The sequence below is a fragment of the Mustelus asterias genome, chromosome 2 (genome assembly GCF_964213995.1).
Source record: "Mustelus asterias chromosome 2, sMusAst1.hap1.1, whole genome shotgun sequence".
Lineage (NCBI taxonomy): Eukaryota > Metazoa > Chordata > Chondrichthyes > Carcharhiniformes > Triakidae > Mustelus > Mustelus asterias.
The window spans coordinates 24571615-24599545 of NC_135802.1; the positions used below are offsets into that span (position 1 = coordinate 24571615).

The following is a 27931-nucleotide window of genomic DNA, read 5'->3' on the forward strand; positions in this document are numbered from 1 at the left end:
CAGATATTTAAGAAGGTATTCAATTCCTCCCAACTGAAAACTACTCCAGAAGAAAGATTGTTAGAGGGGGGGCATCCATCCTATCACGTTCCTTCAGAATTTTGTAGGTTTCCATAAGATCATCTCTCATTCTTCTAAATACATAGAAACATCGAAACCCTCCAATGCAGAAGGAGGCCATTCGGCCCATCGAGTCTGCACCGACCACAATCCCACCCAGGCCCCACCCCCACATATTTTACCCGCTAATCCCTCTAACCTACACATCCCAGGACTCGAAGGGGAAATTTTTAACCTGGCCTATCAACCTAACCCGCACATCTTTGGACTGTGGGAGGAAACCGGAGCACCCGGAGGAAACCCACGCAGACACGAGGAGAATGTGCAAACTCCACACAGACAGTGACCCGAGCCGGGAATCGAACCCAGGACCCTGGAGCTGTGAAGCAGCAGTGCTAACCACTGTGCTACCGTGCCGCCCTGGCATGCTTTTAGAAATAAATAAATAAAGAAATAAATACCAAGAGAATTTACTCAGTCTCTCATTACAGGACAACCCCTCATCCCATGGGCCGATTTAGTCAAACTTTGCTGTACCGTCTCCAGTGTAATTATATCCTTTCTGAAATGTGTTGACTAATACTGCACTCAGTAGTCCAGACGCTGTCCCACCAAATAGTGGGAGATTCTGAACTGGACAGGAGATTGTCACTCAGAGCTCAGTCTAAGAAATTAGATGTAGTTCTTGAGGCTTACGGGGTCAAGGGATATGGGGGAAGGAGGGGGATCAGGATATTGAATTCGATGATCAGCCATAATCAAAATGAATGGCGGAGCAGGCTCAAAGGGCCGATTGGCCTACTCCTGCATCTAGTTTCTATGTTTCTATGTTTAAATCTATACACAAGAGAATGTCACTCAGAGCTCAGTCTGTTTAAATCTACAGATGAGAATGATGCTCAGAGCTCAGCGTGTTTTAAACTAAATACAGGACAATGTCAGCCAGGGCTCACTGTGCTTAATTCTATATAAGGAAAATGTTACTCAGAGCTGAGACTGGGACCGATGTGCTTGCGGTGAGGTATGCCAACTTTTTTGGGAAGAGTTTAAGCTAAATTGGCAGGAGAATGGCACCAGCAGGTAGATGCAGAAATAAAGAGTAAGGTGCATTATGAAATAAGAGTGTTGGTTAACACTAGGGAAGGAAGTAATGGTTTACTGGATAGCACCAGACCAAGAAGGACAATGAGCAATGAAAAGACAAGTTTACAACCCATGTTTGTTAAATGCATGTGGTGAATAAGGTTGGTGAACAAAAATAGCCATGTGGGAATGCAATGTAGTGGCAAAAACAGGTGGCTTAAAATGGCAAGGAGTGGGTGCTTAACACTTTGGGATACAAAGTAAGAGAAAAAAAAGGTAAAAAATAAAGGCGGTGGGCAGCACTACTGATTAGGGAAGACACTGTACTGTTGAAAAAAGTGAATGTCCATGAAGGGGAGAGGTAGAAGCTGAGAAGCAAAAAGGGTATGATCATGCTATTAGGTGTATAAAAATTCCACAGGCTCACCATCAAAGAGTGGTGAGCCTGTGGAATTCATTACGACAGGAAGTTGTTGATGCCAAAACATAGAATGTATTCAAGAGGCAGATAGATATAGCACTTGGGGCGAATGGGATCAAAGGTTATGGGGGGGGAAAAAGCAGGATTAGGCTATTGAGTTGGACGATCAGCCATGATCGTAATGAATGGCGGAGCAGGCTCGAAGGGCCAATTGGCCTCCTCCTGCTCCTATCTTCTATGTTTCTATATATTCTCAATGTTTCTGAATAGTGAGAGAGAGGTAAAGGAGCAGCTTACTATTTTCTAGCTAGCAAAGGATTAAGCTCTTGTGCTGTGGAAATCTCATTCCTGACTTAGTTACCTTTGGGCTTAACTATTCCAATTTACTCCTGACTAGTCTTCCAGATTCCATAAGCTCAAGTCCATCCAAAACTCTGCTGCCCATGTCTAAACTGGCAGGAAGTCCCATTCACCCATCTTCCCTCTGCCCACATCCACCTGTCACCGTAAACATTCATTCCCTCTACCAATGATTCCAGGAACAATATCAGTGAAAAAAATCTACAGGCACTTGGAGAGATTTGGGTTTATTAAGGAGAGCCAGCACAGATTTGTAAAAGGCAGCAACTCATGCCTGACTTATCTATTTGAACTTCCTAACCAATTAACAGGGACGGTGGATGAAGGGAAAGCAAAGGATGTTCTCTAAATGGAGTTTAAGGAGGCCTTTGGTGAAGTACCACAAAAAAGGCTGGTTTGCAAGAAGTAAAGCTCATAGGATAGGAGGGTCAATGTCAGCTTAGATTTTAAAAATTGGCTTAAGGATGGGAAACAAAAAAATCATGGTATATGGTTGTACTTCAGACCACAGAATGACGGATCAGTTGGTGAAAAGGATAGGAAGAGGCAATATGGATTTAATGATACAGTTCAAAAGAGAGTGAACTGATGCACTGATCTGTGAAGGTGGTAGGATATATTGAATGAGCAGTTAGCAAAGCATACTGGATCTCGGGTTTCATAAATAGGGGTAGTTACACAAAACATGTATAAAGTTCAATTCAGACCACAACTAGAGTATTATGCCCAGTCCTGGACACAACACGTTAAGAAGGATACTGTTATGTTGTAGCTGTTATGGCATTCTCAAAGAGATTTCAGAAATGGTATTTATTGATAAGAGAAACTTGGCACTCGAAGTTGCAGTCCTTACATGCTTACAACATGGCTGCTGGGGATGATTCTGCCTGAGAGAGGACTCCACCCTCTGGTGTGATCACTCACACTCAGTTTCCATTGGTCTTTCAAGTCAGGTGACTCACTTCTGCTGTACTGTCTTAAAGAGACAGACACTCCATACACAACAGACACGAGGGTCTTTGTGAGGCTGCAGAGGAGATTTCCCGAAACGGTCCCAAGGATGAGGGATTTACGCTATCAAGTTAGGTTGGAGAAGCTGGGTTTGTTCTCCTTGGAGCTAGAGATTGAAGGGAGATCTCACAGGAGTGTACAAGATTATGACAGGTTCAGATAAGGTAGACAAAGATACGCTGTACCCATTAGTTAATGGTACAAGAAGATGTTGGAGTATGTGAAGAAGAAAATGTTCGTGCAGCAATCATCTGGACCTTGCTGCTGAAGAGGGTGGTGGAAGTGGAGATGACGAATAGTTTCAAAAGGAAACTGAATGGGTACTTGAGGGAAAATAACTTGCGGGACTACAGGATAAAGCTGGAGAATGGGACTGTTTGGATTGCTGTTTGGAGAATGGGACTGGCTGGATTGCTGTTTGGAGAACCAGAATGGACTGATAGGCCATATAGCCGCCTAGATTTATATAATATATATCATGTAGTATCTATACACACTTACATAAAAATGTCCCACAAAGATAAGTGTGTTTAATCCAGATAAAGGCATTTAATTCTATACGGAAGTAGATCATGCAAGCTCAGTGAATTTAAATCTAAAAATAGATAGGAGATTCTGAGTTCACAACTACACACGAGAGAATGTTACTCAATGGCCAGTGTGTTTCATGTGTATGTATAAGTGCATGTCACTCAGAGTTCAGGGTTAGGTTGATTGGCCATGCTAAAATTGCCCCTTAGTGTCCTGAGATGCGTAGGTTAGAGAGATTAGTGGGTAAATGTGTAGGGATAAGGGGGTAGGGCCTGGGTGGGATTGTGGTTGGTGCAGACTCGATGGGCCCGATGGCCTCTTTCTGTACTGTAGGGCTTCTATGATTCAGTGTGTCTAAATCCATATAAAAGGAGAATGTCACTCAGAGTTCCACAGAAGATAGGAGCAGGAGAGTCCATTTGGCCCTTCGAACCTGCTCCGCCATTCATTACGATCATGGCTGATCATCCAACTCAATGGCCAAATCCTGCTTCCTCCCCATCCTCCCATTCGCCCCAAGTGCTATATCCAGCCACCTCTTGAATACATTCAATGTTTTGGCATCAACTACTTCATGTGGTAATGAATTCTACAGGCTCACCACACTTTGGGTGAAAAAATGTCTCCTCACCTCTGTCCTAAATGGTCTACCCTGAATCCTCAGACGGCGACCCCTGGTTCTGGACTCTCCCCTCCCCCCCCACCCCCCTTCCCCCCCAGACCCCCTCCAATCCCCTCCCAGTGTGTTTAAATCCATATATAGGAAAATGTCACTCAGAGCTCAGTGGTTGGAATTCTCTGGCCATTCACGCCAGCAGGATTTTCCAATTTCCTGGTGGCATGTGGTGGCTTCAATATGAATTCCCATCAACAGCGGCAGGACCAGAAAATCCTGCCTGCCACCAGCGTGCCGTCTCCTGCCACTGAGAAAAATGCTGAGGAGTGACCAGAGAATCTCGCCCCCCCTGTGTTTAAATCTATGGCCATGGTTCTCCCGAATTGGGATGAAGCACCCACGCCAGCTGGAAACCGGTTTCCTGCTGCCATTAGCAGCGTCTATCAGGTGGGATTCACTTCCTAAACTGCAGACTGTCAATCAGGATTAGACTCTGTCAACATTGCAGTCAGGATCAATGTGATACTGGAGTGCATTCAACCATGAAGGGAAATAATAATAAACACAGGTGGCTGGAAGATGATAGAAATCCATTAAGCTGACAGCTGAATCTTTTACAAGGCACTGCACATTGAACTTGTTAAACACGTTTTTGTGCCGATGCCAAATTCTTTGGGCCATCGTGATTTGTGATTGGAGCTAGCAGGCCCAGAGAATCCCCCCTACCCCCGCCCCTATATAGATAAGAATGATCTACAGAACACTGTGCATTCAAACCTTTATTTAGGGAATATTAATCAGAAATCAGTGATGGATTTGCATCTATAAACAGGAGAATGTCACTCTGAGTTCAGAGTCTTTAATCTGTGTGCAGAAGAATGTGCTGGATGTATTTAAAACTATATCTAAGGGAACGTCACTCAGTCTGCCTAAATGTATATATCTAGAAGACTGTCACTCAGGTCTCAGTTTTTTTAATGTACATACAGCAGAACATCAGTCAGTGTTCAGTATGATTAAATCTTTATACCAGGAGGATGTCACTCAGATCTAAAAACGTTAGAATGTCATTCATTGCATTTTAATCTATCGAGGAGAATATTGTTCAAACATAGAAACATAGAAGATAGGAGCAGGAGGAGGCCATTTGACCCTTCGAGCCTGCTCCACCATTCATCACGATCATGGCTGATCGTCCAACTCAATAGCCTAATCCTGCTTTCTCCCCATAACTTTTGATCCCATTCGCCCCAAGTGCTATATCCAGCCGCCTCTTGAATACATTCAATGTTTTGGCATCAACTACTTCCTGTGGTAATGAATTCCACAGGCTCACTACTCTTTGGGTGAAGAAATGTCTCCTCACCTCCGTCCTAAATGGTCTACCCTGACTCCTCAGTCTGTGACCCCTGGTTCTGGACTCCCCCACCATCGGGAACATCCTCCCTGCATCTACTCTATCTAGTCTTTTAGAATTTTATAAGTCTCTATGAGATCCCCTCCTCATTTGTCTGAACTCCAGTGAAAACAATCCTAACCTAGTCAATCTCTCCTCATACATCAGTCCCGCCATCCCCGGAATCAGCCTGGTAAACCTTCGCTGCACTCCCTCGAGAGCAAGGACATCCTTCCTCAGAAAAAGAGACCAAAACTGCACACAATATTTTAGGTTTTCAAGAGTTTACCGTGTTTAAATCTATACACAGGGGAATGTCGCTCCGAGCTTAGAATGTTTAAATCTATGTGCAGGAGAAAATCGAAAAGAATGCTGCGGATGCTGGAAATCTGAACTAAAAACATAAAATTCTGGAAATTCTCAGCAGGTCAGGCAGCATCATGGAGAGAGAAACAGAGTTGATATTTCAGGTCAGTGACCTTTCATCAGAACTGCCAAATATTAAGGGTGTCATAGGTTCTGAGGATGGATTGGGTGGGACAAAGGCAACGCAAGGTCTGTGATAGGGTGGAAGACAGGAGAGATTGAATGACAGAAGAATCAATCTTGCTGGACCGAAGGGAGTGGTGATGGGTCATCACGTACGGAGGGAAAGGTCCTCTTGGAATGCTGAGGACAATCCTTGCTGAGGAAAAAAGATGCCAGTGAAACACTAGTGGCATTTGTAAAATCGAAATAGATGCAAAGGTGGAGGAACTGGGAGAATGGAATGGAGTCCTTCCAGGGTACAACAAAGTGTACTGAAGATAGCTGTGACAGTCAGTGAGATTATCACCCAAAATGAAAACAGAGAACTCAAGAAAGACTTGGAGAGGGACCACGTAAAACTGGAGAGAGGAAATTAGAAGCCAAGTTGACAAGTTTGACAATCAGGGCGAGAGTAGGACATGCACTGAGACATTCATCAACATAATTGAAAAATAGCAGAGGGACGGGTCCCGCTAGGACAGGAAGAAGGAATGTTTTGCATATTCCATAAAAAGGCAAGCAAAAACTAGGACCCAAACAGGTATCCATAGTGACACCGTTTATTTGGAGGAAGTGAGGTGAATTAAAGGAGAAATTATTCATTGAGAGGATAAGTTCAGCTAGGTAGAAGATGATGGTGATCGATAGGAACTGGTTGGGCCTCTCCATTCAATGAAGAAGTGGGAGCCCTCAAACTGTCCTGGTGGAGGATGGGAGAGATGGAGAGAGTGGAAATCCATGGTGAGGAGGAAATGGTTAGGGTCACAAAATTGGAAACTTTTAAAGTGAGGGAGGGCATCAGAAGAGTTGAAGTGTAGATGGGGAGAGACTGGACAAGGGAAGCAAAAATAGAGGCAATATAGGAAGAAATCAGTTCAGTGGAGCAGGAACAGGCTGAAAGGACGGGTTTACCAGGGCAGTCCTGTTTATGGATCTTGGGAAGGAAGTGGGAGCAAAACTGTACAGGGTTGAGGCGGTGGCATAGTGGTATTGTCACTTGACCAGCAATCCTGAGACCCAGGGTAATGGTCAAGGGACAAGGGTTCGAATCCCAACAGGGCAAATGGTGCATTTGAATTCAATAAAGATATAGAATTAAAAGTCTAATGATGACACTGAAACCATTGTCAATGGTTGTAAAAACCCATCTGTCCTTTCGGGAAGGAAAGCTGCCATCCTTACCTGGTCTGGTTATATGTGACTCCAATGTAGGAAACCACTCAATCGAGTGCAATTAGGGAATTAATGGGAACATAAAACTATGAAGTGGGAAGATCACCGGAGGAAATTAGATTAGTGATTGCTCAGGAAACAATGTTGATGTTCAACGGTGGCATCATGGTCCAGGAGGAGTGTCAGAGATTTGGGCTGGAATTTTACAGGCACGCCCTCCCCAGGCTCACAGAACGGCATTCTCCATTGGCCTCAGATGGGATCTTACGAGCCTCGGGCGGGCAAAGTGGTACAATTCTGGCATTGGTGTTCAACCAAATGGAGAGGGAGACAGACTGGAGTGCGTGAGGGGAGAATGAGACAACCGATGTTATGCTGGCTCAATGAAAAGATCCAAGAGCGAGTAAGTGGTCAGAGGGAAGGGTCCAAACAGAGGAAGGAGGTTAAAAACATAGAGTTATAGAGGTTTACAGCATGGAAACAGGCCTTTCACAGATCCCTAAGCTAGTCCCAATTTGGCCCATATCCCTTCAACCCATAAAAACAATGGAAGAAAAGCTCAACATTATACCAAGATCAAATTTATTAAGGTGTCAGCGTAAGAGGAGAAAGCTGAGTCCTTTGCTAAAGACAGATCATTCAATTTCAGAGGGCGGAGGGTCATGGTCAGCTGTGGAGGAGGGGGAGGGGGTCATATCATGAATACATAGCAAGGATTGGGATTCGAAGAAGGGATGGTCAGGAGGAAGTGGCACCTGGGGGGACATTGGTGAGTTGTTGGAGCTCTGTTTAAATCTACAGAGCAGAATGTAACTAGGGGCTTAGTGTGCTTAAATTTATTTCCAGGAGAATGTTACATGGTGAGTTTAAATCTCCAGAGAGGAGAACATCATTCAGAGCTCCGTGTGTTTAAATCCATACTTAGGAAAATATCACCCAGGAGACTGGGGGCCCAATTCTCAGGGCCCATTCGCCTCTGGGTGCAAGTCCCGTTTTGCTTGCTAACTCTCGTGAGAGGATCATAACAGGATCGGTAGTGGAAATCTTCCCGTCCCTCCTGCCAGCGACATATCATAGAATCGTAGCATCCCTACAGCACAGAAGGAGGCCACTGGGACCATCGAGCCTGCACTGACAATAATCCAACCCTTTCCCTGTAACCCCACATATTTACCCTGCTAATCCCCCTGACACTAAGGGGCAATTTAGCACGACCATTCAACCTAATCCGCAGAGCTTTGGACTGTGGGAGGAAACCGGAGCACCCGGTGGAAAACCACGCAGACACGGGGAGAATGTGCAGACTCCACACAGACAGTGACCTGAGGCCGGAATTGAACCCAGGTTCCTTGCGCTGTGAGGCAGCAGTGCTAACCATTGTGCCACCGTGCCCAGAAAGGGCATGAACCCGATTTCCTTGAATTAGAATTTATTTAAATGTCATCATACAGCTTAATGCCATTGCTTCCAGGATTGTTAGATGGTGGCCATGCCGGTGTGACCTCACGCTGGCAGGAATCACTACTGGTTTTCTAAAATGAAAACCATTTCATTTGGTGGTGAGGGACATGGAAGGGCAGTGCCCTGCGCCTGGCACCGTGCCAGCGCAAGCCCTTTGTGTTGTCCCATTGGAGGGGGGTTCCCTTATGGGAGAGGCCGATGAATGATTGGGGGCGGGGGTGGTGGGGGGGGCGGATTCTGCCCGCATTGAGGAAGGGGGCGGAGGCTACGAGAGGAGTGCTCGGATGCTGGTGTAGAGGGTGGTCTCGTTGTCTTTGGGGAGGGAGAGGGGTGGTGGGAGGGGGTCTTTAACTTCACTTTGAGGTCGGGATGCCCTGATCTCAGAATCCCTGCTTTGCCAGCGAGTTTAGGCCCCACCCCCCCCAACTGGCTGTGTGATCCTTGCCAGCACTTTAAAATTGCACAGAGTTCTGTTTGAACAGATGAGAAAAGGCAATGGTGAAACCAGCGAGTTTCACACAGCTTTTCCCGCCTTCTCCAGTATGCTTTAGTATCCATCAATATCCACCCAGTGTGTTTAAATCTACAAAGGAGAATGGCAATCAGATCTTAGTGCATTTACACCTAAACATGTGAGAATATCAATAGTACAGTTCAATACTGTACAGTTCTGGTCACCCTATTATAGAAAGGATATTATTAAACTGGAAAGAGTGCAGAAAAGATTTACTAGGATGCTACCGGGACTTAATGGTTTGAGTTATGAGGAGAGGCTGGATAGACTGGGACTTTTTTGCCTGGAGCGTAGGAGGCTTAGGGGTGATTTTATAGAGGCCTATAAAATAATGAGGGGCATAGATCAGCTAGATGAACATCTTTTCCCAAAGGTAGGGGAGTCTAAAACTAGAGGGCATAGGTTTAAAGTGAGAGAGGAGAGATACAAAAGGATCCAGGGGGGTATTTTTTTCATGCAGAGGATGATGAGTGCCTGGAATGAGCTGCCAGAGGTAATAGTAGAGGCGGGTACAATTTTGTCTTTTAAAAAGCATTTAGAAGTTACATGGATAAGATGGGTATAGAGGGAAATGGGCCAAACACGGACAATTGGGACTAGTTTAATAGTAAAAACTGGGCGGCATGGACAAGATGGGCCGAAGAGCCTGTTTCCATGCTGTAAACCTCTGAGTTCAGTGTGTTAAATCCGTAGAGAGCAGAATGCCATTCAGAGCTCAGTGTGTTTAAATCTATATACAGAAGACTGTCACTCAGAGCATTATGTAATTAAACGTATGTACAGGAGAATGTAACTCAGAGGTATGTATATTTACACTACACAGTACACAGGAGAACATTACTCAAAGCTCAGTGTATTTCAAGATATATACCAGAGGAGGTCAGTCAAAGCTCATGTGTTTAAATGTATAGAGAGGAGAATGTCAATCATCACAACTCAGAATATTCAAAGCTATATACAGAAGCATATATTTAGACCTCAGTGTGTTTGAATCTATAGACAGGAAACTGGGCCTGGAGGTCTGGAGTGCATCTGCTTCAATGCGAGGAGTGTAACGGGTAAAACAGACGAACTTAGGGCCTTAATGCTTGTGCGGAATTTGGATGTGGTTGCGGTGACGGAAACTTGGTTAAAAGGACAGGACTGGCAGCTGAATATTCCGGGGTATCAGTGTTTTAGGCGAGACAGAGGAGGGGCTAAAAAAGGTGGGGGAGTAGCGATATTAGTTAAGGAGCATATTACCGCGGTGCAGAGGGTAGACAACTTAGAGGGGTCATGGACTGAGTCGCTGTGGGTGGAACTCAGAAACAGGAAGGGTGCAGTCACTATGCTGGGGGTGTACTACAGACCACCCAACAGCCCACGGGAAGTGGAGGAAAGGATATGTCAGGAGATTCTGGATAGGTGCAGAAAAAATAGGGTTGTTGTAGTGGGGGACTTTAATTTCCCTGGCACAGACTGGAAAGTGCTTAGAGCTGGGGGACCGGACGGGGAGGAATTTGTAAAATGCGTACTGGAAGGTTCTTTGGAACAGTATGTAGATAGCCCGACTAGAGAGGGGGCTATACTGGACCTAGTTCTGGGAAATGAGCCCGGTCAGGTCGTCAAAGTTTCGGTAGGGGAACATGTGGCAAATAGTGACCACAACTCTGTTAACTTTAGGATAGTAATGGACAAGGATGAGTGCTGTCCTACGGGCAGGGTGCTAAATTGGGGGAAGGCTGACTATAGCCGGATTAGGCAGGAATTGGTGGATGTTGATTGGGAGAGGATGTTCGAGGGTAAGTCCGCGTCTGGCATGTGGGAGTCTTTTAAGGAACTATTGATAAGGCTGCAGGATAGGCATGTGCCTGTAAAAAGGAAAGATAGGAAAGGTAGGATTCGAGAGCCGTGGATAACCAGGGAAATTGAGGATCTGATTAAAATGAAAAGGGAGGCGTACATTAAGTCCAGGCAACTGAAAACAGATGGAGCTCTGGAGGAATACAGAGAGAGTAGGAAAGATCTCAAACGGGGAGTTAGAAGGGCAAAAAGAGGGCACAAGATGTTCTTGGCAGGCAGGATTAAGGAGAATCCTAAGGCATTCTATTCATACGTTAGGAACAAAAGAGTTGTCAGGGAGAAAATCGGACCTCTCAGGGACAAAGGAGGGGAATTATGCTTAGAACCCAAGGGAATAGGGGAGATCCTAAATGAATACTTTGCATCGGTATTCACGAAGGAGAGGGGCGTGTTAACCGGGAGTGTCTCGGAGGGAGGTGTTGACCCGTTAGAGAAAATCTCCATTACGAGAGAGGAAGTGTTAGGTTTTTTAGGGAACATTAAAACTGACAAAGCCCCAGGGCCTGATGGCATCTATCCTCGACTGCTCAGGGAGACGAGAGGTGAAATTGCTGGGCCTCTGATGGAAATCTTTGTCGCTTCTTTGGACACGGGTGAGGTCCCTGAGGATTGGAGGATAGCGAATGTGGTCCCGTTGTTTAAGAAGGGTAGCAGGGATAACCCAGAAAATTATAGGCCGGTGAGCTTGACGTCCGTGGTAGGGAAGTTGTTGGAGAGGATTCTTAGAGACAGGATGTATGTGCATTTAGAATGGAACAATCTCATTAGTGACAGACAGCATGGTTTTGTAAGAGGGAGGTCGTGCCTTACAAATTTGGTGGAGTTTTTTGAGGAAGTGACAAAAACGGTTGATGAAGGAAGGGCCGTGGATGTCGTCTATATGGATTTCAGTAAGGCATTTGACAAAGTCCCACATGGCAGGATGGTTAAGAAGGTTAAGGCTCATGGGATACAAGGAGAAGTGGCTCGATGGGTGGAGAACTGGCTTGGCCATAGGAGACAGAGGGTAGTGGTCGAAGGGTCTTTTTCCGGCTGGAGGTCTGTGACCAGTGGTGTTCCGCAGGGCTCTGTACTAGGACCTCTGCTATTTGTGATATATATAAATGATTTGGAAGAAGGTGTAACTGGTGTAATCAGCAAGTTTGCGGATGACACGAAGATGGCTGGAATTGCGGATAGCGAAGAGCATTGTCGGGCAATACAGCAGGATATAGATAGGCTGGAAAATTGGGCGGAGAGGTGGCAGATGGAATTTAATCCGGATAAATGTGAAGTGATGCATTTTGGAAGAAATAATGTAGGGAGGAGTTATACAATAAATGGCAGAGTCATCAGGAGTATAGAAACACAGAGGGACCTAGGTGTGCAAGTCCACAAATCCTTGAAGGTGGCAACACAGGTGGAGAAGGTGGTGAAGAAGGCATATGGTATGCTTGCCTTTATAGGACGGGGTATAGAGTATAAAAGCTGGAGTCTGATGATGCAGCTGTATAGAACGCTGGTTAGGCCACATTTGGAGTACTGCGTCCAGTTCTGGTCGCCGCACTACCAGAAGGACGTGGAGGCATTGGAGAGAGTGCAGAGAAGGTTTACCAGGATGTTGCCTGGTATGGAGGGTCTTAGCTATGAGGAGAGATTGGGTAGACTGGGGTTGTTCTCCTTGGAAAGACGGAGAATGAGGGGAGATCTAATAGAGGTATACAAGATTATGAAGGGTATAGATAGGGTGAACAATGGGAAGCTTTTTTCCAGGTCGGAGGTGACGATCACGAGGGGTCACGGGCTCAAGCTGAGAGGGGCGAAGTATAACTCAGACATCAGAGGGACGTTTTTTACACAGAGGGTGGTGGGGGCCTGGAATGCGCTGCCAAGTAGGGTGGTGGAGGCAGGCACGCTGACATCGTTTAAGACTTACCTGGATAGTCACATGAGCAGCCTGGGAATGGAGGGATACAAACGATTGGTCTAGTTGGACCAAGGAGCGGCACAGGCTTGGAGGGCCGAAGGGCCTGTTTCCTGTGCTGTACTGTTCTTTGTTCTTTGTTCTTTGTTCTTTGAGAATGTCACTCAGATCTTGATACGTTTAACAGACTAGTCAAGCAACTGCCTGACATAGTCATACTCACAGAATCATACTGTACAGATAATGTTCCGGACACCACCATCCCTGTGTATGTCCTGTCCCATCATCGGAACAGACCCAGCAGAGGTGGTGGCACAGTGGAATACAGTCGGGAGGGAGTTGCCTTTGGAGTCCTGAACATTGACTCCGGACCCAATGAACTCTCATGGCTTCAAGCCAAATAAAGGGCAGCAAATGTATTGGTGACACAGTGGCACAATGGTTAGCACTGCTGCCTCACAGCGTCAGGGATCCAGGTTCAATTCCGGCCTCGGTCACTGTCTGTGTGGAGTTTGCACGTTCTCCCAGTGTCCGCGTGGATTTCCTCTGGGTGCTCCGGTTTCCTCCCACAGTCCAAAAATGGGGGTTAGGTGGATTTGGCCATGATAAACTGACCCGAGTGTTGGGGATTAGCAGGGTAAATATGTGGGGTTACGGGAATAGGGCCTGGTGGGATTGTGCTCGGTCCAAACTAGTTGGGCTGAAGGGCCTCCTTCTGTACTGTAGAGATTCTAGGAAGATCTATAAGCAAGGAGACCTCCTTCTGATTACGACGTACTGTTCCCCCTCAGCTGTTGAATCTGCATTCCTCCATGTTGAACACCACTTCAAGGATGCACTGAGGGTGACAAAGATGCGGAATATACTCTGGGGACTTCAATGCCCATGACCAAGAGTGGCTCGAAAGCACCACCATAGACAGAGCAGGACATAGTTGCTATTCTGGGTATGCGGCAGGTGGTGAGGGAACCAAAAAGAGGGAAACACAAACTTGATTGTCCTACTAACCCGCCTGCCGCAGACGCATCTGCCCATGACAGTAGGAGTGACCACTGCACAATCCTTGTCAAAACAAAGTCCATCTACACATTCAAGACACACTCCATCGTGTTGTGTGACACCACCACTGTGCTAAATGGGATAAACTTCAAACAGATAGTGCAACTAAAGACTGGGCATCCATGAGGCCATCAGCAGCAGCAGAATCTTTAACCTCATGGCCCGGCATATCTCCCACTCTACCATTAGCACCACATAAGGGGATCAACCTTGCTTCAATGGAGAGTGCAGGAGGGCATGCCAGGAGCAACACCAGGGACACCTGAAAATGAAGTGCCGACCTGGTGCAGCTACAACACAGGATTACTTGCGTGCCAAACAGCATAAACAGCAAGTGATAGAGCTATGCGATTCCACAACCAACGGATCAGATTTAAGCTCTGCAGTCCTGCCACATCCAATCAAATGGTGCTGGATACTTAAACAACTAATTGGAGGAGGAAGCTCTACAAATATTCTCATCCTCGTTGATAGGGGAGCCCAGCACATCAATGCAAAAGATAAGGCTGAAGAATTTGGAACAATCGTCAGCCAGAAGTGCCGAGTAGATGGTGCATCTTGGCCTCCTCCATGGGTCCCCAACATAACAGATGCCAATTTTCATCCAATCCGATTTACTCCACATGATATCAAGACATAGCTGAAGGCACTGGACACTGCAAAGGGTATGGGTCCTGATAACATTCCAGCAATAGTACTGAAGACTTGTGCTTCAGAACTTGCCACTCCCCTAGCCAAGCTCTTCCAGTACAGCTACAACACCGCCATCTACCCAGCAATGTGGAAAATTGGCAGGGTATGTCCTGCACACTAAAAGCAAGACATGTCCAGCCTGGCCAATTACCATCCCATCAGTCTACTCTCGATCATTAGTAAAGTGTTGGAAGGGGTCATCAACAGTGCTATCAAGCGGCACTTGATTAACAATAATCACTCACTGTTGCTCAGTTTGGCTTTTGACAGGGCCACTCAGCTCCGGTCCTCATTACAGCCTTGGATCAAACATGGACGAAACAGCGGAACTCTAGGGGTGAGTTGAGAGGCTGCCCTGAAATCAAGGAATCAGGGGGAAAACTCTCTGCTGGTCGGTGTCATACCTGGCACAAAGGAAGATAATTATGGTTGTTGGAGGTCAATCATCTCAGTTCCATGATATCACTGCAGGAGGCCTTAGCCCATCCACCTTCAACTGCTTCATCAAAGGCCTTTGCTCCATTATAAGGTCAGAAGTAGATGTTCGCTGATGATTGCATCATTCATGACTGCAGAGGCACTGATGCAGTTCATTTCCAAATGCTGCAAGACCTGAACAATATCCAGACTTGGCTCACAAGTAGTAAGTAACATTTGTGCCACACAAGTGTCAGGCAATGTTCATCTCCAACAAGAGAGACTCTATCCATCCTGCCATTGACATTCAATGGCTTTAGCATCACTGAATCCTCCATTATCAATGTCCTGGGGGTTACCATTGATCAGAAAATGAATTGGACTTGCCATTTAAATACTGTGACTACAAGAGCAGGTCAGAGATTTGGAACCATGTGGCGAGTAACTCGCCTCCTGACTCCCCAAAGCGTGCCCACCATCTACAAAGCACAGGTCAGGAGTGTAATGGAATACCTTCCACTTGCCTGGATGAGTGAAACTGCTACCATCTCGAAGGACGAGGACAGCAGACACAAGGGAACACCACTACTTGCAAGTTCTCCTCCAAGCCACTCGTAACCCTGATTTGGAAATGTACTGATGTTCCTTCGCTGTTGCTGGGTCAAAAACCTGGAACTCCCTCTCTAAAAGCACTGTGGATGTATGCACACCACAGTGACTGCAGTGGTTCAAGAAGGCAGCTCATCAAGGCAATAAATGCAGGCCTTACCAGCGACACCCACACTCCTTGAATTAATAAAAAGAACAATTTAAACACAGGAAGATCTGAGTGATTTTCTGCTGTATATAGGATTAAACACATGGAGCCCCGTGTAAGGATGAAGGATAAGTATGGCAAGTTTTGGGAACCTCGGATAACGAGAGATATTGTGAGCCTAGTCAAAGAGAAAAAGGAAGCATTTGTCAAAGCTAGAAGGCTGGGAACACACGAAACAAGTGTGGAATACAAGGAAAGAAAGGAGTAAGGAGGGCTAAAAGGGGTCACGAAAAAGCATTGGTCAGCAGAATTAAGGAAAATCTCAAGGCTTTTTATACATATATAAAGAGCACGAGGGTAGCCAGGGAGAGGGTTGGCCCACTCAAGGACAAGGGAGGGAATCGATGCGTGGAGCCAGAGGAAATGGGCCAGGTATTAAATGAGTACTTTGCATCAGTATTCACCAAAGAGAAGGACTTGGTGGATGAAGACTCTGAGAAAGGATGTGTAGATAGTTTGAGTCATGTTGAGATCAAAAAGGAGGTATTGGGGTTCTTGAGAAACATTAAGGTAGACACATCCCCAGACCCTAGAGAAATCATAGAAGCCCTACAGTACAGAAAGAGGCCATTGGGCCCATCGAGTCTGCACTGACCACAATCCCACCCAGACCCTACCCCCATATCCCTACATATTTTACCCACTAATCCCTCTAACCTATGCATCTCAGGACACTAAGGGGCAATTTTGGACTGTGGGAGGAAACCGGAGCACCTGGAGGAAACCAACGCAGACAGGAGGAGAATGTGCAAACTCCACACAGACAGTGACCCAAGCCGGGAATCAAACCCAGGTCCCTGGAGCTGTGAGGCAGCAGTGCTAACCACTGTGCTACCGTGCCGCCCCTAGTTATTAGTTAGCCACAGATGATTTTATAGAACCTTAGTTAGGCCGCACTTGGTGTTCAATCCTGGTCACCACACTACCAGAAGGATGGGGAGGCTTTGGAGAGGGTACAGAAAAGATTTACCAGGATGTTGCTTGGTATGGAGGGCATTAGCTATGAGGAGAGGTTGGAGAAACTTGATTTGTTCTCACTGGAATGATGGAGGTTGAGGGGCGACCTGATAGAAGTCTACAAGATTATGAGAGGCATGGACAGAGTGGATAGTCAGGAGCTTTTTCCCAGGGTGGAAGAGTCAATTACTAGGGGGCACAGGTTTAAGGTGTGAGGGGCAAGGTTTAAAGGAGATGTACGAGGCAGATTTTTTTACACAGAGAGTAGGTGCCTGGAACTCGTTGCCGGGGGAAGCAGTGGAAGTGGATACGGTAGTGACTTTTAAGGGGCGTCTTGACAAATACATGAATAGGATGGGAATAGAGGGATTTGGTCCCTGGAACGGTAGGGGGTTTTAGTTAAGTCAGGCAGCATGGTCGGTGCAGGCTTGGAGGGCCGAAGGGTCTGTTCCTGTGCTGTAATTTTCTTTGTTCTTTGTAACATACTCCTGTTTATGGATTTAAAAGGTCTGCTTTCAGAGTGACATTCTCCTGGAGAGAGATTTATCACACCGAGGTCTGCATGACATTTCCTGTCAATAGATTTAAACAAGTGGCACTTACTTAGCAATAACATACTCGTTGACAGTCAGTTCAGGTTCCGCCAGAGTCTCGCATATCCTGACCTAATTACAGCCTTGGTTCAAAAGAGTTACAAAAATGTCCAAAAGACCTGAAGTGCAGAGATGAGAGTTACTGCCCTTGACAGCAAAGCACCATTTTACATCAAGAAGCCTCAGCAAAACTGGAGTCAATTAGAATGAAGGGAAAAACTCTGTACTGGTTGGAATCATAACAGGCACATAGGAAGATAGTTGTGGTTGTGGAGGTCAATCATCTCAGTTCCAGGACATGACTGCAGGAGTCCCTCAGGGTAGTGTCCTCTGCCCAACCGTCTTCAGCTGCTTCATCAATGACCTTCTCTCTGTCATAAGGTCAGAGGTGGGGATGTTCGCTGATGGCTGCATAATGTTCAGCACCATTTGCAACTCCTCAGATACTGAAGCAGTCCATGTCCAAATGCAACAAGACTCGGACAATATCCAGGCTAGGGCTGAAAAGTGGCAAGTAACACAAGTGCCAGGGAATGACCATCTCCAACAAGAGAGAATCTGACCATCCCTCCTTTACATTCAATGGCATTACCATTGCCGAACACCCATTGGGGGTTACCATTGACCAGAAACTCAACTGGACTCACCACATAAACACAATGGCTACAAGAGCAGGTCCGATGCGAGGAATCCTAAGGTGATTAACGCACCTCCTGACCTCCCAAAGCCTGTCCACCATCTGCCATCTTTACTGGCACAAGTCAGGATTGTGATGGAATACTCCCCACTTGCATGGATGAAGCTTGACACCATCCAGGACGAAGCAGTCCTCTTGATTGCTTCTCCATCAACAAACATTCATTCCCTCCACCACCAATGCTCAGTAGCAGTAGCGTATACCATCTTCAAGATGTACAGCAGGAACTCACCAAGATTCCTTAGGTAGCACCTTACAAATCCACGACTACTCCATCTAGAAAGACAAGAGCAGCAGATACCTGGAAACACCACCACCTTTATATAGATTTAAGCACACTGAGCTCTGAATGACATTCTCCTGTATATAGATTTAAACACTGAGCTCTGAGTAACATTCTCCCAATATATAGAATTTGGGGAGGCAGACGCCTAGTGGTATTGTCAACGGTGCTAGTAATACCTTGTAAGTACTGGCAAGGTAGCCAAAGAATTGAGGGTCATCACAACCTCTTCCACAGCTGGTGGTGAAGCCGGGCTTACGGGCAATGACAGTCAACTCAATGCATCATCATTAGCTATCCGGGTCCCCGGAGCGGTGCTCTAGGAGGTATTCATAAGCCACCAGGAACAAACTCATGGCTGTATCCAGGTGGAGGCAATGGGGGGTGTTGTCTTGTCTTCTTTAAAAAGTCCCAGCGATGGTTTATGGTCAGTCACTATGATGGAGCGTCTACTGTAAACATTTGATGGAATCTTTTAATGCCCTAGACAACTGCCAACTCCTCTTCCTTGATCTGGGAATACCTCCGCTGAATGTCTGAGAGGGTCCCATGTGTGTATGGAATAGGCTTCTCTGTCCCATTTCTCCAGTGATGTGTCAGTACCCCCCCAACCCCATAAGGGGAGGCATCACATATCAATATAAAGTCCCTTTTGGGGCCAAAACAGGCCAATAAGTTAGAGGAGAAAAGTTGCTGTTTAACACTTGAAAGCCTCTAGCTGCGGCAACCTCCCAACACCACCTTCGATATTTCTGAAGTAGGGTATGCAAAGGGACCAGAAGAGGAGCTGAATTAGGAATAAATTTCCCGTAATAGGATTTTGATTCCGTGGAGTTCGTTGGAGCCGGCGCCTCCTTAACAGCCTTCACCTTCTCCTCCACTGGATGAAGGCCCTTGCCATTTATCCAATAGCCCAAATAGGTTTGGGCACTTGCTTGCAAGACACGTTTTTCCTGTTTCAGACATACGCTGACCTCTGACGTTCGCCATTAGTCCTCTTCCAGGTTGGCTAGGTGTTTGCGTTCCAAAGTTCCTCTGACCAAGACATTGGCCAGGTACATCGCTACCTGAGGTAACCCTTGGAGTACATTCTCCATGATCCGTTGAAAAATGATGCATGCAGACGAGACCTCAAAGGGCAGGCCTTTGTGAGTATTAATTGTCACATTATTTCGGGAAGACTCGTCCAATTCAAGTTGGAGATATGCATGGCTCATGTCAAACTTCAAAAATGTTTGGCCCCTCCAGTTAACCTGGTGTACAGGTCTTCATTCTGGGGTATCTGTCAAGTTTAGAAACCCTATTGACAGTAAGCTTATAGTCTCCACAAAGTTGGACCAATTTATCCGGCTTAAGGACAGGAACAACAGGTGCGGCCCACTCTGCAATTTGTATGGGTCTTATTATGCCCAGCTTTTCCAGGCGCTCCAGTTCTAGCTCTACTCTTTCCAACAGGGAGTATGGAACTAGTCTCACTCTAAAATCCTTAGGTGCAGCAGCGGGGTCGATGTAGATCTTAGATTTGGCTCCCCTTATTTTTCCAATCACTTCTTGGAAAACTTTGGTGTACTTATTGATGACATCGTACATTCCCCCCCACGCCCAGCTTGAAGATCGCCAGCCAGTTCCGTCTGATGTGTTGGAACCAATCTCTCCACTTAAGTCTAGCTTCTTGTCCCCGTACAATGATGAGTGGAAGTTGAGCTGACTGCTGCCTGTGAGTTACTGGGGTCGCCGTGGTGCCCTTTATCTGCAATGGCTCCCCCATGTTGGTGGCCAAGAGCTGAATAACAGCCTGGAGATGATTATAAGTCTGCTCCCTGATAACGGAGACCACAGCCCCTATATCCACTTCCATTTGTAATGGGTGGCTATTTACTAACAACTCCACCATTATGGGGGCAATCATTATCGTGGAGGTGCGATTTAATTTCATTGCCCCTGTTTCCGGTTGTGGGCCTACCTGCAAGGTGCAGTCCGGTACTAGTCTTGGCCTTTTTATGAAATAGCACATGTTTTGACTGTCCCTATATCTTTGCCTCCATTGTGGTCTTCTGCAATACTTGCAATAGTCCGCCATCTGGCATCTACAACCTTCTGGAATATATTCCCTAGGAGTCTAAAGGCTGTCCCTGCCCTTCCTTGACAGCCTGTTGATGCAACATGGTTTCCACCGCTGTAAGGGATTCTGTGATATTTTACCAATCCCATCACTGTCAGTTGAAGGATGGACATTGCATGAGGCCCCTCCCCGCAATCGGAGGACACTGCTGTCTGACATCCTTGTAGTCCCCGAGCTCCTTTCTCTGCATTCTCCGATGATAGAGATATCTCAATGGCCTTCTTTAGATCCAAATTAGGTTCTACCATACACTGTTTTTGGACAATCACATTGTTAATTCCACAGACTGGTCTATCTTGCAAATGTCGTGCAGGGGTGGCCCAAATTCACAGTGTTCTGACAACTTTTCTATCTGGGTAGGTGGGGCTTTTCATTACACTGAAGGGCGGGACCTCGTATGCTGTCAACAAGACCTCTTTCTGCTTCAAAACTCACTCAATATTGTTGGCCTTAAAGAAGTCACGCATGCACTCTGTGTATTGGGCCCAGTCTTCTATGCTTGCATCACAGGCTTGAAGTTTACCAAAAGAGGCAGTTTTCTTACTAGAGGATTACCTGGCTTGGCAGTAAAGATGCTCCGGAGGGAAGATAACTCACTTTACTCCTCATCGCCAGTGTAATAATCTTACCGAGGCCAGTCTTCCATCACCATCACCTTTTATCTACAAGGTACTCAAAGTGCCGCTCAGCGAATGCAGCGTAAAGGTCAACCCCGGGTCTATCGACTGCCGACCCGAGTGGATCCAGCTGGTTTTAAACCCCTCACTGCTCCTTTCCTATTGGACAAGCCTCTAGTTGCCTAAAAGGGGAGCTCATATTCCACAATCTATTGACAATCCACTGTGGCCATCATAACAATGTTAATAAGTACTCAGTGTGTTTAAATATATATACAAGAAAATATCTTTCAGAGCCACTTAATGGTGACTTAAGGACCTTTTCTCGCACAGCCTCAATGTATAGGTTGGAGGGCACCTGATAATTCATGTTTGAGCTTTGCCCCCAATCTAAGGTCAATCTTGGGCAGGAAGTAGTACATCTCAATTGGAAGCCCTTTCTGACTGGGGCACCCACCCCTCAGGGCCCACTCATCTTCAGACCTCTCTTCTCCCCCACCAACCCATCCCTCAATTGCCTCCCTTGTGACCCTTCCAAACCTTTCCTACCCCCTTACCCAACCCGTACCATTGACCCCGCCACTTACATTTCCTCTGATTCCCAGCCCTTTAGTTCCTGACAACTACCTGCAGCGCCTCTCCTGGTCACTGTAGCGCTGTTTATGGAATGACTGGAGAGTTTCTGGCCAATTTCTTTTTATTCATTCGTGGAACGTGGGTGTCGCTGGCTGGCTAGCATTTATTGTCGATCTCTAGTTGCCCTTGGAGGGTAATTAAGTGTCAACCACGTTGCTGTGGATCTGGAGTCTTATGCAGGCCGGATCAGGTAAGGATGGCAGATTTCCTTCCCTAAAGGACATTAGTGAATCAGATGGGTTTTTACAACAATTGACAATGAGATTGGTAGTCCCACTTTCTGCCGATTAACGCTCGTTCAGGTACGGAATGGTATCAGCCCTGCTGGAGTTGGCAGAGATGTGTTCCCCATTGACTTCTTGGATGGCAGGTGTTTCAGAGCAATGTGTTGAATCTATACGCAGGAGTATGTCATTCAGAGCTCAGTGTATATAAATCTATACCTCACCCCTTCTGGGAGAGTCCAGAACCGGAGAGTATAATCTCAGAGGAAGGGATTGCTCATTTTGGACAGGGATGAGGAGGAATTTCTTCTCTCAGAGGGTAGTGAATCTGTGGAATTCATTACCGCAGAGGGCTATAGAGGCTGGGTCATTAAGTATGTTCAAGGCTGAGATAGACAGATTTTTCAGTGAGGGAATCAAGGGTTAGTGGGAATAAGGCAGGAAAGTGAAGTTGAGGATTATCACATCAGATCAGTCAGGATCTCATTGAATAGAAACATAGAAAATAGGAGCAGGAGGAGGTTTTCGGCCTTACAAGCCTGCTCCGCCATTCATTATGATCATGGCTGATCAACAGCCTGATCCCACCTTCCCCTCACATCCTTTGCTTCCCTTCACCTCAAGTGCTAGCGGAGCAGACTCAATGGGCCGAATGGCCTACTTCTGCTTCTATGTCTTACAGACTTAGGGCGGTATAGAGGAGAATGTCACTCACGGGGTTGTGTACTTAAATGTGTATACATGAGATTTTTATTCAGAGATCAATAAATATAAATACAATATGGATTATGTAAAATACAAAGACATTCATACATCTCAATGTCAGGGTTATGGAGAGAAGGCAGGAGAATGGCACTCGGTGAAATGCTCATTCAGAGAGCCAGCGCAGACATGGTGGGCTGAATAGTGGCATGGTGGCATAGTGGTTAGCACTGCAGCCTCACAGCGTCAGGGCCTCTGGGTTCAATTCCAGCCTTGGGTGACTGTATGTGTGGAGTTTGCACATTCTCCCCACGCCTGCGTGGGTTTCCTCTGGGTGCTCCGGTTTCCTTCCACAATCCAAAGGAATGCATATTAGGTGAATTGACCATGCTAATTTGCCTCTTAGTTTCAGAGGGGCTAGTTAGTGGGGATAGGGCCTGAGTCCTGGGTGGGATTGTAGTCGGTGCAGACTCGATGGGCTGAAGAGCCTTCTTCTGCACTGTCGGGATTCTATGATTCTATTCTATGTTCTGTAATGATGCTGTGATTCAAAAATATTTGTATTCAAATCTGTACATGAAAATGTCACTTGCAAATCAATACCTTTAAAGCTAGTGTCTTAAAGGAGGTCATTCAAATCTCAAAGTGTGTTTAAATCTATCGACAGGAGAATGTTAGTCAGAGCTCAGTGTGTTCACATCTATATACAAAAAATGTGACCCAAACTCAATGGTTTTAAATCTGTACACAGAACAATGTCACTTAGTGTATTACAATCGATACAGAGGAGAATGCCACTCAGCGCTCTGTGTACTTAAATCAATATATAGAATAGTGTCACTCTGAATTCAATCTGTTTAAACTTATACACAGAAGACTGTCACCCAGAGTTCAGTGTCTTTAAATCTATGTACAGAAGAATGTCACTTAGTTCTCAGTTATTAAAATCTATATAGAGGAGAATGTCACTCTGTACTCAATGAATTCACCCATTGTTTGGAAGCCTGAAATCTTTTAATTATATGTGAAAATTCTATGTATATAATTATGGCAAACATTTAATTGTCCTTTGTTCGTCTGTGTTTTCATTTCCATGTTTTGTTCTATAATTTACTTGATCTCTGGAACTAATAATTTTTAGGATGTTGCATATTAGGCAAGAAAACATATTTCTTAAAATTTATGACATGTTCATCTTCTTTGTGACGTTGACGACTGATTATTGCAAGCTGAATTGATGTGCTGTGTTTCAATAGAGTGATGAGGAGAAACTGTTTCCACCATCTCAAGGTAATTTTTAAACCTTATTTCACAGGGAGCGCGATCTTACCACCCGTTCATGCCAGCTCCCGCTGCAGCGAAGATGGAGAATATGGCGACAAGCCAAATCTCCGTTCACTGCAGCGGGATGGAAAAATCCCGCTGGCGTAAATGGTCAGACAATTACGGCCAGGATGTCACTGCCTCGTCAACGTTTATTTCCTATCCCCAATTGTCCTTGAGAAGGTGGTGGTGAACTGCCTTCTTGAAACTGCTGCAGTCCATGTGATGTAGGTACACCCGCAGTGCTGTTAGGGAGGGGGGGATTCCAGGATTTTGATCCGGCGACAGTGAAGGAATGGCAATATGTTTCCAAGTCAGGATGGTGCGTGGCTTGGGGGGGAGCTCCTGGGTGGGGGTGTTCCCATGTATCTGCTGCCCTTGTCCTTCTAGATGGTGGAGGTCGTTTTTTTTAAAATCAGAGAACACTGATAGAAGGTGATTGACAATAGAGCCAGAAGTGAGATGAAGACTTTTAAAACAAAATGCAGTGTATGATTTGGAATGCATCTACTCAAAGGATGGGTGAGGCAGATTCAATTATAATTTTCAAAAGGGGAGAAAACTGAAAAACTCTTTCAAAGATCCAGCACAGACAAAGTGGGCTGAATAGCCCCCTCCTGTATTTTAGGATTCGATGACGTTATCTCCTCCTTCTCCCCTATGTACTCTATGAACGGTATGTTTTGTTTGTATAGCGCACAAGAAACAATGCTTTTCACTGTATCCCAGTACATAGAACATAGAACAGTACAGCACAGAACAGGCCCTTCAGCCCACGATGTTGTGCCGAGCTTTATCTGAAACCAAGATCAAGCTATCCCACTCCCTATCATCCTGGTGCGCTCCATGTGCCTATCCAATAACCGCTGAAATGTTCCTAAAGTGTCTGACTCCACTATCACTGCAGGCAGTCCATTCCACACCCCAACCACTCTCTGCGTAAAGAACCTACCTCTGATATCCTTCCTATATCTCCCACCATGAACCCTATAGTTATGCCCCCTTGTAATAGCTCCATCCACCCGAGGAAATAGTCTTTGAACGTTCACTCTATCTATCCCCTTCATCATTTTATAAACCTCTATTAAGTCTCCCCTCAGCCTCCTCCGCTCCAGAGAGAACAGCCCTCGCTCCCTCAACCTTTCCTCATAAGACTGATGCGCGATTAATTCACTCGGGAGGCTGGATCGTACCCGGGAAATAAAGGCTTTTATTAGCAACAAGAATGGAGCATACTGCTTAACAATACAATCCCAGGCTAAAGGGTCACTAGGAAGTGCAGTGACCTTTATACTCCTATAGGAAGGCGGAGCCAACCGGAGTGTACCACAGAACAATACCAACAGGTGGAACACCCCAACCCTAACCCCAACAGTAACAAGAGTAACATATGTACAAGTACCCATAGTGATAACCATCTATGGTTCAGTACCCGTAGTGGTAACCATCTATGGTTCACCACAAAGACCTACCCTCCAAACCAGGCAGCATCCTGGTAAATCTCCTCTGCACTCTTTCCAGCGCTTCCACATCCTTCTTATAGTGAGGTGACCAGAACTGCACACAATATTCCAAATGTGGTCTCACCAAGGTCCTGTACAGTTGCAGCATAACCCCACGGCTCTTAAACTCCAACCCCCTGTTAATAAAAGCTAACACACTATAGGCCTTCTTCACAGCTCTATCCACTTGAGTGGCAACCTTTAGAGATCTGTGGATATGGACCCCAAGATCTCTCTGTTCCTCCACAGTCTTCAGAACCCTACCTTTGACCCTGTAATCCACATTTAAATTAGTCCTACCAAAATGAATCACCTCACATTGACATGTACTTGTGACAATAATAAATCAAATCAAATCTATCCATGCCAATGACACTTCACCACTATGGAAGAGATGTCTATGTTAAAAATAAAGTCTTCGGCAATAGAATGATTAGCGTCATTCCCTGACTGACAACAAAACAAATCTTTACCGGTGATTTGCTATTTGAAGTGAGTTATGGATTTTGTTTTTCAGCAGATGCTCTGCGTACAACTGAAACTATATATTGTACCCTGCTACACTGAGTTATGGAGGAGAGATGAACTTTGAATTTCGGTTCACTGTCTTCTAGACCTTCATAATCGGTTTATACCAGTGTATGTGCTTCAACACATGATGAATAACGCATGGACTTCTCATGCACTGCTTTCAAGAAAGGAAGTAACTAATCTTCTCCACACCCGCCCCCCCCACCCCACCCCACCCCTCCCACCCCCACTCCTCATAAGGGCTGTGAGAAAAGACATGAGAACAGTTACTGGGTGAGTGATTACCAGTATCATGTGTCCCGTAGAGATGTCCATGTTGGATTGGACCGGCTCCTCACACCAGGAAGATGTGCTGCTCCGTGTGGATGGGCTGGGCTGTGGGCCGTCGCTGAACTGCGAGGAGATGCTGCTGACACGGGAGGCGTGAGCAGGTTCCGGGCGCTCAGATGTCTTGACAGCCATACGCTGGCGACAAAGCTCCTGTATTAGAGGGAGGAAAGAAAAAGGAACAAGTTGGAAGCAATCCAAGGTTTTTAACAACAGCCGCTGGGGATGTAGGCGGGATTGGGGGGCGGGGGGGGGGGGGGGGGGGGGGTGGTGCTGCTGGTGTGGAATTCTGTCTGTGCTTTCAAGATAGGCTTGATTGGGTTTTATGTGCGAAAGGGGATGTGAGATGTTGGCCATCAATCTGCAGCTTTCTCTCCCATCCCCACACTCACATCCAGAACACCACGCTTTAAAATACTCATCAAATACTTGCATGCCTGGAAAATCAAACCAACTTTATTCAGTTCCTGGCTGGTTATTGTTACATAACATAAAATGAAAGTTGCAAAGTACTCGGCTGGGTCATGCAACCTCTGGAGACAGAAACAGGGTTAACACTTTAGATTAGTAACCTCTCACCCCAGATCACTGAGCCGAGACACTGGGCTAGACATTGGATAGCCCCTACATTGAGCATGGGGATCGTGATTCACCACCAGTGCAGCCAGCCTCATCCCATCTCTCGTCACTTCCACGTACCTCCAGCTATTCAGCCATGGCAGGTACATCACCCAAATGCATTGTGAAACATAGGGTGGGGATTTTAACTGGTCTGCCAAATTTTCCGTCCCGCCTGTTACAACTCCCGTAGCGGGTGGGACGGGAAATTTCCGACCACATTCTGATATTCTGCTTTCTCTTTTGCAGAACAAGATGGCACACAGTGGACAGGAGCAGAGCACAACTTAGTGGGGAATACGTAGACCCTACATCTCCTGATCCCTAGGGCGGAAATGGCTCTCGTCATCATGGTGTTGGTTGTGACAGGCCTGTAGCGTCTGGCGTAAATAAGCATATTGAGGATGATGGCATGTTTCAGCCTTATGCCCTTTCTTGATCCCCAACTCACCCTTATCCTGTTATCTGGCAGGATGAGCAAACTGCTGTCTGAGTGAAGCCAGTCTATTTGCATTAGAGAACAGAATCATAAACTCATAGAATCCCTACAGTGCAGAAGGAGGCCATTTGGCCCATCAAGCCTCTACCGACAACAATCCCCATAATTCCATGTGGTTACCCTGCTAATCTTCCTGACACTAAGGGGCAATTTAGCATGGCCAATTCACCATACCTGCACATCTTTGGAGTGTGGGGGGAAACCGGAGCACCCGGAGGAAACCCACGCAGACACAGAGAGAACGTGCAAACTCCACACAGTCACCCAAGGTGGGAATTCAACCCGGGTTCCTGGCATTGTGAGACAGCAGTGCATTCCCAACCTCTAGATGAACTTAGGATCACATATTTGTGCCATTATTAAGACCACCTATTTCCATCTATGGTTTCTCCCCTCTCTCAGCTCATTTGCTGCT

The 27931-nt window shown here is 46.1% G+C and overlaps 1 protein-coding gene across 1 annotated transcript in view; it reads right to left on the reverse strand.

Annotated features, from left to right (window-relative positions):
• The window catches only part of ptprn2 (protein tyrosine phosphatase receptor type N2), a 947277-nt gene that overhangs the window by 91533 nt on the left and 827813 nt on the right, over positions 1 to 27931 (reverse strand). The window contains exon 14 of the mRNA XM_078232550.1: positions 26358 to 26552. Coding sequence (XP_078088676.1) covers positions 26358 to 26552 — 195 coding nt within the window. The remainder of the gene's footprint in view (positions 1 to 26357; positions 26553 to 27931) is intronic.